Source organism: Pomacea canaliculata, linkage group LG1 (assembly GCF_003073045.1).
Source record: "Pomacea canaliculata isolate SZHN2017 linkage group LG1, ASM307304v1, whole genome shotgun sequence".
Lineage (NCBI taxonomy): Eukaryota > Metazoa > Mollusca > Gastropoda > Architaenioglossa > Ampullariidae > Pomacea > Pomacea canaliculata.
The window spans coordinates 30502396-30516061 of record NC_037590.1 but is presented as its reverse complement, the minus strand read 5'-3'; the positions used below and the strand labels follow the sequence as shown (position 1 = coordinate 30516061).

General features: G+C 41.8%; 1 protein-coding gene across 1 annotated transcript in view; it reads left to right on the top strand.

Annotated features, from left to right (window-relative positions):
- LOC112560996 overlaps window positions 1-13666 on the top strand; it is a 69000-nt gene that overhangs the window by 40283 nt on the left and 15051 nt on the right. The window contains exon 2 of the mRNA XM_025233110.1: window positions 10308-11858. Coding sequence (XP_025088895.1) covers window positions 10724-11858 — 1135 coding nt within the window. The 5' untranslated portion in view covers window positions 10308-10723. The remainder of the gene's footprint in view (window positions 1-10307; window positions 11859-13666) is intronic.

The following is a 13666-nucleotide window of genomic DNA, read 5'->3' as shown; positions in this document are numbered from 1 at the left end:
ACGTTTGGACGGGGGTGGTAGTGAAATTAGTTTGTGCAACTGAAATTGTAAGCTGAAAATCCAATTAATCACATCCCTAGACTCATCGAACGTTTTATCCTTCACGACTCCGTCTTTAGTTCTTTCCGCCAAAAGTAAATGAAAGAGGAAAGATTCCTTAAGAGATTAATGAGGTACAAGTAAAACATTAAAAAAGAGTTTGTATTCATATCTTTGCATTAACAATAAGTGACAAATTGTATTGTCAGTACAGACAGGTTTAATTTAACTTTTCTGGGGTGTCTGGTTTTATGTATGTCTCCGTTGTTGTTTCCTTTTAATTACCTCTCTTAATGTCTTCATTCCTTTCCGATGTTGTGACTCATCGTACACTACTCGTTCCTCTTTGTTGTTTTCTGTACTTTCTCACTTTATTTCTTATCTCTTCTGCTGCGGACTGAGCTTTTGTGACACTCATGGCGGAGAATTTATTGCAAAAGAGCGCGTGAACAAGCCGAGAAGATCTGTCTCCCTTTGTCTTCCTTTTAATACTCAGTTATTGTGGGTCTGAAGCCAAACACCATTTCTTCCAGCGGTATTATGCGACTTAGGACAGACGACATCCACAAGCCAATATTAACAAGTATTGAACCATGTTTCACAACATTTTAAGGACCATTGTCGGCATCAGAGCCTTCACTAAGCTCATAATCTTGGCATATAAGAAACTAGTATACAAGTTATTTTGTGGAGAAGACAGACAGAGAAGAAAGAATGCATAGAGAGTCGGAGCATAAACAAGGTTTATTGTATGATATCAGGGACTTTTATAAATCATGGTCATGTCTAACAGAGCAGAAACCTGAAAGAACAGAAGGCGGATTAAAATTGAAAAAAGGAAAACTGGGCCATGAGACCATCATGCACATCGTCAAATTAAAACTCTCTTCATGTTCTGAATGAGGTTTTTAATAAGTGAATATGAATCTGGCACTCGGTACCCTCTTATCCACCAAACAATGTTTGTCTCTCTGTTCTTCCCGCTCTTCTACTTCCATGATGGATGCGATTCATTCCCCTCTCTACCTTCAAAGGCGTCCTTGGCAAGTTCCATTTATTCAAGATATTTCACGGCATCGTAAAGAAAATCTGGTCTCATTTTTTTTTTTTTTTTTTTTTTTTGAGATAAACTTTTTCGTGCATCAGAGAAATTAAATTCTTTCCTAGCTATTGTAATGGGTAAATTTTTTAAACTCCAAAATACTTTGCAACTTAAATGACTTCGTTGAAGTTTCCGGACTTTAATCTTAAAAATCAAATATAGCACAGTGAAAAACTTGTGGATTAAAAGTCACAGTAAAAAAAAGTATAGAGACTAGTTACAAAACATTTTTCTTAAAGTTAAAACTCTTCTAAAGAAGTTTAAAACATTTTTTTCACAAAAATCGCTTTTTTGCCATTTAGATGCATTGCACAAGTGCATACGAAAAATTGTGCTGACGAGAATAAAAGTCTGGATTAAAAAGTTTTATCTTCTTTTAAACCAGTTTTACTTTTAAATTTTTAAATTGTGGTGTATTCTGTGTCTGATTATCTGAATAAATGTACGAGCTAATCGTGTTTAAAATAAGTAGTACTTTATACAACTGGTCACAGAGCATTTCAGAGTTTTGAATGGAGTTTTTATTGTGACACTCAACTTTGCTTCATTTTATGCGAGGAACTTTTGCAATTAAGGATAATATGTCTACACAGTTTCCATCTTTCTGATAAGTAGTTAGTTTCCTCTTTGGACATTTTACCCACATTTACCATTTTCTACCCGTCCAAACCTAATCAACAAAATGGGCATTCGGCTCGTGAACATGACAATGACAATTGCTATATTTCAGTAGACCGGTGCCCATAACCGATATTAGGGGACAAGACGGGAGGGCATCAATTATTGGTTAAAAAAACTCCCTGAATATCACAACTTAATTAAAATTACAACGTGCACTGAAAGTACCAAAGTAATGTTTGTTCTTTCACAACCCTTAGTCCTTATGGGTTGATAATTAATTGGTGTCTTTTTGTTTTGCCCATCTTTAACCGGTAGCTTTGAACAGTATTCAGCATATTCTTAGTTAAGGATGGAGGAAAGGTAGACAAGAAAATGGCGGGAGAGGGGGCTTTTGCAGCTAGCGACACCAAACTAGAGGTGTGGCCACATTATTAGGCTTTAAGCTGGTACTACTTACGATACTTTAGTCACAAATCTGTTACTAGTTTGTTAATAGTTGGCAATATCTGTGTGAAACATGTCCTGTGCAGGAAATGTTTGAAAAGCATGTTTGGGCTTAGCATTGTTTCTAATAATTATGTGGACTGAGATATAAACCTCCGCAATAAATTCCTTCTGAATAGAATCACGAAACAGATACGTTCCTTGTAAGTCGAAGGCAAGCAAACAGCTTAGATGACTAGAATCTGATACCAAAGGCGCACATTAGCTCATTAGTCACCAGTATGTGGCTGCGAACTTCCTTCCTCCACTCCAAGTCGACCCCGGCGGTTGGGAATAGTTAAATGACTTCATACTGGCTTGTTTAACGGGCAAACGTTTGAGAAAGAGAAGATGGGCACTACCAACACGAAAATCAGATTCGAGATAAGCAGGTCACTTCTCACCAATCGAAAGGTCAAGGATACAATTTACCTTTACTTTGCTGTGCTCTAACCACGGGGAAAAACTTACGGTTCAGTTCCCATGTTTTCCATTTAAAAAAAAATAAATAAAAGAATTTGGGTGACAGCCATCGTAAGTCGATTACAAGGAGATCACCATTACAGCACATCGTTCCAATGACATTTCCGCAGCATCGGAGAGATGAATGGTTTGGGACGATGGCCTGGCCGATGCAGTTTACTGTAGCTGCCTGTTGGTACAGTGCGACAATGCAGTCAACCGTGAAAGGCTCTGAAGTGATTGTTGGTGAGGAGTAGAAAGCATAGAGCTCGAGGTTTGCCCAGGCTTGTATATGGAACTACTACTCCCCTGGCACACCCACCCTGTTTATCTGGGAAGGTAAAGCAGCGGAATGAGGTTGCTGCGAATTAGACACGTTGAACCACTTATAGTCCACTGTCTCTACTGCCAGAAGAATACCGTTTAACTTTTAACTGGTAAAAGCAAGTTTTTTAGAGGTTCAACTTCGGACTTGCAATGAGTCACATAAAGCATCAATCAATTATATAAACAATAATGGTCCATGATAGCTTCTGTCTTCTTAATAAATTGATACCTAAGTCGTAATATTGCAATCGAGAAATTTTTCAGAAGCATTAAATTCTCAGACATAATATTTGTTAACTCATAACTGTCTCATGTAGCTGTCAAGTGAGTTCATTGTCATAACACGACTCGCAACGTCAGTTCGACAATATGAAAATAATTATTTTGATTATTCCCCTTCCATTTTACCTTTAATAGCAGAGAATAAACATGCCTTGTGCTGCCGAAATTGATAGAACATTGCTGCTGGCACACATCTTCCATCTTTTTTTCTACATTTGGTAAACACTGCTGGTCAGAGAACGCCACCCGTTAATCAAACCAAAAAAAAGTCCAAGGGAGATAAACGCTTGTAAACAACGATAAAGTTTGCAAGAGAAAATCATTAATGTTACTGGTATTACTCTGGCTCCTCCTGTTCCTGTTAAGCTGATTCTTCATAACGGAAACATCTTTTCCCGCTTAGCGACTTTTCTGGATTTTCATCCTCGATTACCGATCTTGAGTAATCTTGTTGCTCATTTAATCAGTGTTTTATTCATTTGCTTTTTTCATCACCAGTCGACGGCCTTGACCCAAGCTCTTGCAGACAGCTGGTTAAAAAGCTTTTGGACTTGTTTTCGAAGCACTTCTACCTTGATCTTCTACAGCTGTCTTCGTGGCAATATCTTTTAGACGATAAATCACCGCCTCTCGTTAGTGTGCTGAGGTCAGGTAAATGGCGTTCTTTAACGGATGTCACAACTTCTGACTGATGTTCATATCACCAAACCCAGTTCCGTGGACGTTAACGACAGTCGATGATCGTGAACTTTCAAACCATTTCACTCAACATTTGAAAAAAAAGTTTGTGATTCGACTTTTACTTTGCCTCCATGTTACAAACGCTCTTCCAATCGGTTTTGAAGTCCGTCTGGTGATCACGATTAAATTAAATGTTACACAAACTTTCTATAAGGAGGCTGAGGATAGTAACACTGTTTTAAAGTATGCATACAAATTGTCTGAATCATTTTCTCAAGTTAGTTTTTGCCTCACAACATATCGTGAGACTTGGCATTGATTCACCCTGATTGTTGTCCAAGAGGACGATCCCGCAGAGTTCAACTACAGTGATGACAAAAATTCAAGATTCAGTCTGTCCGTCTGAAAGAGAATTCTTTTCTCCACACCTCTCTCTCTCTCTCCATCATCGTCTTCGTCGTCGTCGTCATCATCATCATCATAATCATCATCATCATCCCCTGCTTCCGTCCAACCTTAGGGTAACTAAGCTGTAGGAGAGCTCCTTGGACGAACTATTCCTTGTAGCTGTCAGACTAGCTCCGGAGTGTATTGGCAGCAGCAGCAAGAGGACAGGAGAGTGACAAGGGTGCACTTGCTAATCGCAGGCACGTCAAAGGCCGTCAGAGGTTTGACTGTTATCCTCTGTTCACAGGGCGCCTGCTGCCAGAGCGAGGCTCACAACCATAATGTGACGCGCAGCACATAAGCAGCTTACGTAGGAGGGACTCGGCTTGCAAGGACATCCCCAAATCACAATTACTTCTGCGCAAAATGCGACACGCTAATCTACTTTGGCACACCCGGCATCGATTTCTCGCGACTATTCATCTGCACACAGGTGCGCCACAAATAAAACAAAAGTGCTTCCTGTGAAGTTTCGCTCACGAGCTTTATTTTAGACAACCGATCAGATAAGAGCCCACAAGAACTTGCCAGGACAAGCCAAAAACTGCCGGAGGCAATGACCTTTCGAGGAGCAACTCTGAACTCAAAGACACCAAAGTCTCGATTTCATCTTATGGAAGCTTAAACCCTCGCCGCGGTTTGTCAACTTAAAGCAACCAGACAGGTAATTATGACACGTGCCTGCTGCAACCAGCGAACAGACGTCACGGGGACACACATAAAACTGTGATAATCGGATAAGTCACGTGACAGAGGAGGTCAGACACATTTTCAGACAAGCGAGAATCTTTATTTACTTCCTTCACGGGACAAAAATAAAATGAAACAGGCTGCTGACACCCACACATGAGATATATCGGGAGGTGGTGTAAAAATGTGTACAGATTTTTTCTGGACAGCTGACGCAAGCAGTGGTCACGTGCTCAAGCATCCAGGAAGAGCCTAGCGGTGGCTGTCTACCTGTGCATCATTCCCGGCGTTCATTGCGCAAAGCACTTCTTAACCTTTCTCACATTTCGCGATAATGACACGTGTCTCAAATACCATCCATCTAACTAGCAATACGTGTTTCGTCAAGTGAGTCGGTCGAAAAGCATTATTGTCCATAGATATTTCCACAAGAAATGGAAAAAAATGTAGCTAATGCTGCTGACATCGGTGCAAATTAATGCAATCTCTTCACAAAGCTGAATGGTCGCGCCCAACACACTCTCCGTTGCGCTGGAGAGGACAACATGTCCACAGGACCGCAGGCTGACGGCTTTGTTTCCCGACTGACAGGACAAGCAGCAGACTACAGCAGTGACTTCGTTACCGTAGATGGATCGTTCTCTTTCCTAGAGTGTTCCAGAAGAAAAAAATCCATCCGTTCTTGTAATGTGTTTTGTAAATTGATCACTGGGGCCAATGCGCCTCGGTCTGATTGTGCGTAACTGGTGGTCAATACCCTGCTCCTTTCATTCTGCATCCAGTGAACAGCCTGGGAGTCTCCCCTGGCGCCTGCCTTTTTCTAGTTTTGGTTTGCACTCGACTTCTTTGCTCGAGCCAGCCATTCGTCAATGCCGGGACCTTCTTTTTGTTCCGTCTAATCGAGCGTACAGTGTGATCTGCGTGACAGCTTAGAGTTAGCTATAGGTTACCGATCCTAGTTTGAAAAGTTTGGTAAAAAAATAAAACAACTTCTTTCTCCGAGGATAATTGTTTTTAATTATTGAAGACATATAACGTAGAGGAAGAATTAAAGAAGGAAGAAGAGGAAGAAAAATAAAAGAATATTCTATCACGAGATGTGAACCCTATCCATGCACTTGCCGTGGCTTGGTGAAGAGATGGACTTAGCCTCTGGATCCAAAGACAGCAGTGACTGTGTCGTCTGCTAGCTGTTGGTCTGATGTACTTGGAACAGAAGACAGCCCGCCTACGTGGTTGGCATTAGTAGCATCTAGTGGATCCCTGGAACGTGAGTCTGCCAGCCTGCGTACCTGGCATTGCTGGCAAGGGTGGCATACCCACATTCATCCAAGGCATGTTGCCAGCGCTTCTTCCTCCAGCATGTCTCTCTTTCATGACTAACCAGTCGAGGTTTTCGCAAAATATTCGTCAAACCTCAGCGATTTTACTTTGCTTTCTAAAAACAGAAACATTCTCTCTCTCTCTCTTACCCTGTATATCCCTCTCTATCTCTTTTTTATTTGTCTTTTAGCAAATTCTTCATGTAGTGTGTGTGTTCTTGGGGGAAAAAGCCTTTACCCGTTCTTCTTCAATAATCTTTTTTACATTCTTGAAACGAACATCACAAGACCTGTCTTATCTTTTGCTATTTCCGTAGTAATTCTATGCTGAGAGGAAATTATCCTCCGTCGTTCGTCCATGAACACGCAAAACAGAGGAGAGACTGCTTTGTAGAAGTTTACAATGAAGTTCACTCGAGCTAACTAACTTACCACACAATCCAAAGGTTCTGCAATGATGGCGCGCGCGAGTGTTCGTGCGTGCGTGCGTGAGTGCATGTGTGCGTGTGTGTGTGTGTGTGTGTGTGTGTGTGTGTTAGTGTGTGTGTTCGTGTGTGTGTGTGTGTGTGTGTGAATGAGCACCTGCGTGTGCGTGTTTGCCACAACTATTGTAATTCCCTCTGTTGTCCACCCCAACCCCACGGCAGTCTCGCGAGACAAATTGTGTAGACCTCGTTAAAGGGTTTCGTGCAAGCGAGAACTTGTGGTTTTCAAATCTTTTTCTGCCAGTGACGTGCTCCTCCCAGAGTCGTTTCCAGCTTCTAATATGCAGGAAATGGACTTGCAGGTGCTTTGGCACACAATGAACACCTTTTGTGTAAAAACCCAATAATGTCACATAATTTCGAAAGAGTAGAGGTTCAACCACATGTACATTATTTCATTTCATAGCAAAATTCTCGCGTGAAAGATTGTCTCGGATGCAATCATTGTCAAAAAATATTCTCCCTTAGCCTGTTGATCGAGTCGTGTGCGTGTGAGTTTTTCCTGCAATGTCTTTCACGCGCTTGGACCAGAAAGTATACAGAAAAATAAAGAGAGAAAGAGGTATAAAAAGATAAGCAGAGTGAGGAAGTTATATACGAGATTTATACAAAATCATCACCTTCTCCTAGTTTCGTATCTTTTTACCAGTAAGTTGAGTTTGTACCCGTTGTCAATCTGCAAGAAACTACTTTGTTTTTCTAAAAATCTTGATTCGCGGTCCTCATTTTCTTGTGTTCGGTTTGAAGTCTGACCGCTTCCAGCCATACTTTTATGTTCCCTGGCTTCAATCGTCCCTTCAAGCGTTCTCAAGTTCTACTACATCCACAACGCTGTCTGCATATGTTCATCAAAGACTGATTGGACTAAAAATCGTTGTCTGTGATATTCAAAGCTTCCTAATGCCTCCTTTATTCCTCAAATATACAAAGAGAAGCATTGTGGGTACTAAAGAGATGTTAGCTGTGTGCTCGATTTCAACACAGCTCTGATCACACTTAAAAAATACTTTGATGGTCTCAGCTACTTTGAAAGCATTTTTAAGTTACCAACATACATTTCTCAAGATCAAAAGCTCACATTTTTAACTAAAAGCTCGGCATTCTTTAATGTCCTTAAAGCCTTTTTAATTTTCTTTTAACTGTTTGAAGACAGAACAATGTCCAAAGCCTTGCAGTAGAAAATCCAAAATGTCCTAGAAGATGTTTAGAAGATCAACATTGTGATTGTAACCTTCTTATTGTGGATTAGTCTTTCGTTTTGCTTTGCTGCAAACAGAAAACAGTCCTGTTTGTCTTTTAGCTCGTGCACCACTTGCTTGCTTTCTTTTGCATCAAAGTGCGAAGTGTGTGGACCATCTGCCAAGACGGGTAGCGTGTATGAAAGTGTTTTTACCCCGCTTTACATGGAAGTGCAAATGAGCACTCATCACCAGAAGAAAAAAGAGGCCGTAAATCGTTTGCTTTTCACGGCAGCTCTCGAGGAACCAATTTTGTTCGTCAGGCTCCCTTCCAATCAGCTCCGGGATTCAGACTCCTCGCCGGAGCAGCCCGATTCTACCTGATTGGATAGAATTGTCCAGAGTCCCTAATCTGGTAAGAAATTGTTTCAATGCCATATTATTTGGGTTCATAAGCTCCATTCTTTGGACACTGACAATCTGTCGTTGTTCGCTTTTTGCTTGCTTGTACACGGACTAACACGCTGTGCACCTCCACCTCCTTTTCGCCTGGCGTCCATCTTGTATTCCAGCAATAAACTGCTTCAGCGGCTGTAACCCGCACAAGTTGTCTCTCCTTGTCCTACATGTGTATGTGCATCTTCGCGACTATTTCCTCTTTCGCTTTCAGTATTAATGGTGTTGTCAGTTATGTTGCTTTGGTTTGCTAGTATGCTGAGGGAATGTTGTGTAACTTTTGTTTATCTTATGAAAATATATATATATACCGCTATAAAGTTGAGTCAAATAAGAACACGTCTGCGCAAAAAAAAAAAAAAATACACCTAAAAATTTTGCAAAACAGGAATCAGAGGTTTCAGATTAAATAAAATGTATTCCAGAATTGTTTCTGGTCATGCAATCTCTGCCTAATTTACCTTAGCCCCAAACGGAATTTATGTAGCATAGTGACAGCCAGATTGACTCAGACCACGCAGACAACAAGTTATTTAATGTCATGACAGACCCAACAGGTAGCTAGAAAGCAATGGCCGGTTTCACATATCAACTCTCATACAACCCTGCCTCTCCGTGGTCCACACTGTCCACACTACACACATTACAGCTCAACAGGACAAATTCAACTTGAGCAGTTAATACGGGTGGAGGATGTGAGGTAGGGACCGCTGGATGCCTGGTTGGAAAACTGGTTGAGCAGCTACCTTGCGTGTCCAATGAAGTAAAAGGCTTTTCTTTCCTTTCCTCTGGGTCTGGATCGATGCAGAGGGCGCTCTCTTCCTGTCCTCGTCATCGTCTTGCACCCAGCCAAGATCGCGCCGCATTAATATAATTTTCTGCGCCTTTCCGTTCGCCTAATATGTTTACGTCTGTGTTGCATTGACTTGTGGGTGTGGGACGGAGTGGAAGAGTCCCTGGAGCTAGAGTTTTGCTGCTTCATCGAATGGTCTGTTTCCGATAGAAGACGTATAGGTGGTAAGAGTTATTCTCTTCTTTTTTTCTCTTTTTTTTATTCTTTGCTGCAAGTCTTGTTTGACCATTGAGTCCGTCAAAAGAATCAAGCATCAACCCCTTTGAGATGCATTCTGGGAGTTCTGTTGGTGGTGTGAGATATGCAAAGGGGACATCACTGCATCGATTACATCCGGTCTCTCAGCACTCTGCTTCCCCCTAGACATGTTCTTTGTGGGTGTATTATTTATCCTATTTAATCCAGTCATGCCTTTTGAGTCTCTCCTTTACGGTTTTATAAGAAGAAAGATGAAGCTAGAGGGAGAGAGATAAAGCATGTAAGGTCGCCATCATAAAGGACTGAGTGTTTGAATTTGAGACTTATTTTCCCCAGACTCTTTTTGTGCATCTATCACAGGGCAATAATTTTTGGAGTTTAATGTTTAGTTTTACTGCTGCTTTTCCATTAGAGATGACTTGCCTCGATGGTTCAGCCTAACAGAAAAAAATGCATTTGCCATTCATGTGTGATAACCTTTCGCGGCTGAGACGATCTAATGCTCTTCTCTCCTTCTACCCCTTCCTTCTATTTCTGACTCAGATAAACTTGAAATAACACTTTTTCTGTAATATTCGCTTTTAATATTAACTTTTAACGCCAAAGTTCGATCATGTTCATGTATAAATGTCAAATTATATTACAAAAAAAGCTAAATGCGCTTTTTTCTGTATGTTTCAGGACTGTGGAATTGTGGGATCGAACTGATAAATTACTACGGAACCTCGTCACTTGCAAATCAAGTGTCAAAACGCTGGCTGGCTGAAAATATAAAGAAATATTTTTTCGTAGAATATCACCCCGCAATCGACTACGAATTGTTTTTTGAGTTATGTGAATAAATGCAATGAAATGAATCAGGACCAAAGTGCTTACCTGTGTTATGGGAAAATTTGAGGGTCAAGTCGATTTACAGTTAAATTCTCTTCCGGCTTATTTTCGGCCGTTGACAAAGGTGTTGAGAAATGCCATGATAGATTGCTTGGTTTAGTGTGTGTAAACACGGTTTTCTGATTTTAAACCTAAGCCTGGATTGAAACATTTCAGACAACCTAGTCACAAAACTCTGGCGATTGATATCGACTGATAACAACAAAATGGCGGGTAGTGTTCAAGAGGAAAAGGTGGAGATAGCAGTCATCGACACGCCCACTACCACCCCGCTGAACAGCGTGGCTAACTGTTCTCTGATCGACGACTGCTCCAATATCACGGTGGTCGACTCCTACCTGGAGTTCGAGCGCCTCAAAAGCATCATCGTGCCTGTCATTTTCGGGGTCATCGTCCTGCTCGGGCTGCTGGGCAACCTGCTCGTCATCGTGGTGATCGTTTCGGACAAGCACATGCGAAACACCACCAACATCCTCATCCTGTCACTGGCCGTGGCCGACCTGCTCTTCATCCTCCTGTGCGTGCCCTTTACGGCTGCCATGTTCTCCATGCCAGTCTGGCCGTTCGGCAGCATCATGTGCAAGGTGGTGCAGTACATGATCTACGTGTGTGCCTACGCCAGTGTCTACACGCTGGTGCTGATGTCGTTGGACCGCTACCTGGCCGTGGTCCACGCCATCCGGTCCATGAGCATCCGCAACGAGTTCAACACCTGGCTGGCCATCGCCGTCACCTGGACGGTCATCTTCTTGGGCCACATCCCGCTGTTGGTGGAGTACGACATCCACCACTACCAGCACTTAGACCAGAACCGCACTTTCTGTACCAACGTGGCCCATCTCGACAACATAACCTTGGCCAAGATCTTTTATGGAAGCTTCTTTGCTTTTGGCTATGTCATTCCGTTGAGTGCCGTGTGCCTCATGTACGGACTGATGCTGAAGCGACTACTTTACGGCGTCGTCCCAGGTGGCAACCAATCCCAGGAGTCCATCCGCGCCAAGAAGCGAGTCACACGGATGGTCATCATTGTTGTCATCATGTTTGCTCTGTGCTGGCTGCCCATACAGATTATCTTCGTCATACAGAGGTTCGGCAACTACCCCACCAGCATGGAGTTCTTTGGCCTTCAGGTGGCCTCCAACTGCTTGGCCTACATGAACTCCTGTGTCAACCCATTCCTTTACGCCTTCTTGTCGGAAAATTTCAGGCGAAGTTTCCAGAAGTTCCTGTGTTGCATCACCCCGAGTTCTCGTCGCATGGATTACGAGCGTACTAACATCAGATACAGCGAGAAAGAGTCAAAGAGTACACATTTATCCCGAACCGCAAACAATGTCTGAGGGTTGACCCCTTTCCCCAACACACGCTCTCAATCAAAAACAGGAACCAGGTAATTTATAAACCAAAACCTCGCTTTTCACTCATTTACAGAAACACATTTTGACCACAGATGGTTTTTATTTTTCATGATTATCAATTCTTTCATTCTTCCCAGATAAAATTCAGAAAACTCATTTAAATTCGTGCTTCTCAAAGTCCAATTTTTCGTAAGTTGTTTTTAGCTTCTCGCGTGCAATGTGAAAGACGACCTTATTTATGCAGAGACAACTGATACAAAAAATTCGTGTATGTACTTTGGATATAGATAATTATCTAAAACGATTTCGATCAGGGCTAGGCTGCAGCGGTAATAGTGTAAAACACAAAAAAAAAAATTAGGTTGCGACATCATCATCAGCAGCAGCAGCATCAGCAGCATCATCATCAATCATCATCATCGTCATCATCATTGTTGTCTATTCCTCAAGAAGTGCGCGCGTTCAGAATTTCAGTTAGTTACTGTCTGACCACCTCGTTGTATCCTCACACATTTATCGTCGGATTAGATGTGGAGATCGATGAGCAGAGCGCGGAAGATGTAAGCGAGAATTGTTGTGGTTGAGTTTTCCTGAGCAAGGTATTGGACATTTACATTAAAACACAGAAGTCTAGTCTTACTCTGTACAACTTGTTTTAGTTCTCACGCGCATTGCTGTGCAGCCAGGATGAGTGGGACACACAGACAGATGGTCTCGACGACAGGAGGGGCGGGTGGTTAGTTACCCGGATGAGCCGAGGCAGTGCGTGTTGCTGTAGCGTGCGTGTTCTGACTTAGCCGCCGCCATTTTGGCAGTCAATGTTGAATGCTGGCAACTGTCGATACTTATCTCTTCGGCGGTAATTTGAGAGGGGCGCCCTCTAACGACTGGATTGAATGCCTCCCGTATGCTGACTGTTATGAGTTATGAGACAATTGAGGCTTGGGTATTTCATGTTTATGATGGTCTCTGCTTCGCAAATACACACACATATATATATATGAGAATGTTTTTTCGAATCCTTGTTTGTAATCAGTCTGTAAGTAATGTAATCAGTCTGTTTCTGTCTTTATCGACCTGTTAGTCTCTAGTTACCTACCATCCCATCTACTTATCTTACATACTGTCTATAATCAGACATTAAACTTTTCCGACATCTAAAGAGTAGACAGGTTTAGGTTTGCTTATCCTCACAAATGTTGCAATTTGATAGGATTCAGCTGTCTCGAGATGTAAAGCTTTGACTTTACTAAGAGACGGAAAACAAGAACATGTGTGTAATAACGGCTGTTTTTTTTTTTGTTTGTTTGTTTGTTTGTTTTGTTTTGTTTTTGTTTTTTCTTGTTGTTTTTTTGTTTTGTTTTTTGTTTGTTTGTTTGTTTGTTTTTTTAAAAAACATACGATACACGCCCAGACTCAAATTACCATACCTGGAGTTCTTAGCAGATTGACAGACGGACAGCAAGCTTGGTCATGATTTTATATAACTTAAGTGTCTCTCACAATTGACATTAACTATTATTATTATTATTTGAGCCCTTTAATGGTTCGTTTACGTCTGGGTAGAATGTGAAGTGGACAGTGTGCGTGGCGACATTGAATCATGTAGGAAAACAGCTTCCAAGGATTTAGAAATGTTCAACCTTTGCACAACAATTATCAATGGATGGAGTTGCATGCCTGTCTATCTACCTGTCGGTCTGTCTGCCTGCCTGCCTGTCTGTCTGTTCCTGAAGCAAACATTTGGCAGTTGAGTAAAATAGCCATAGTCAAATATTTTGTAATGTG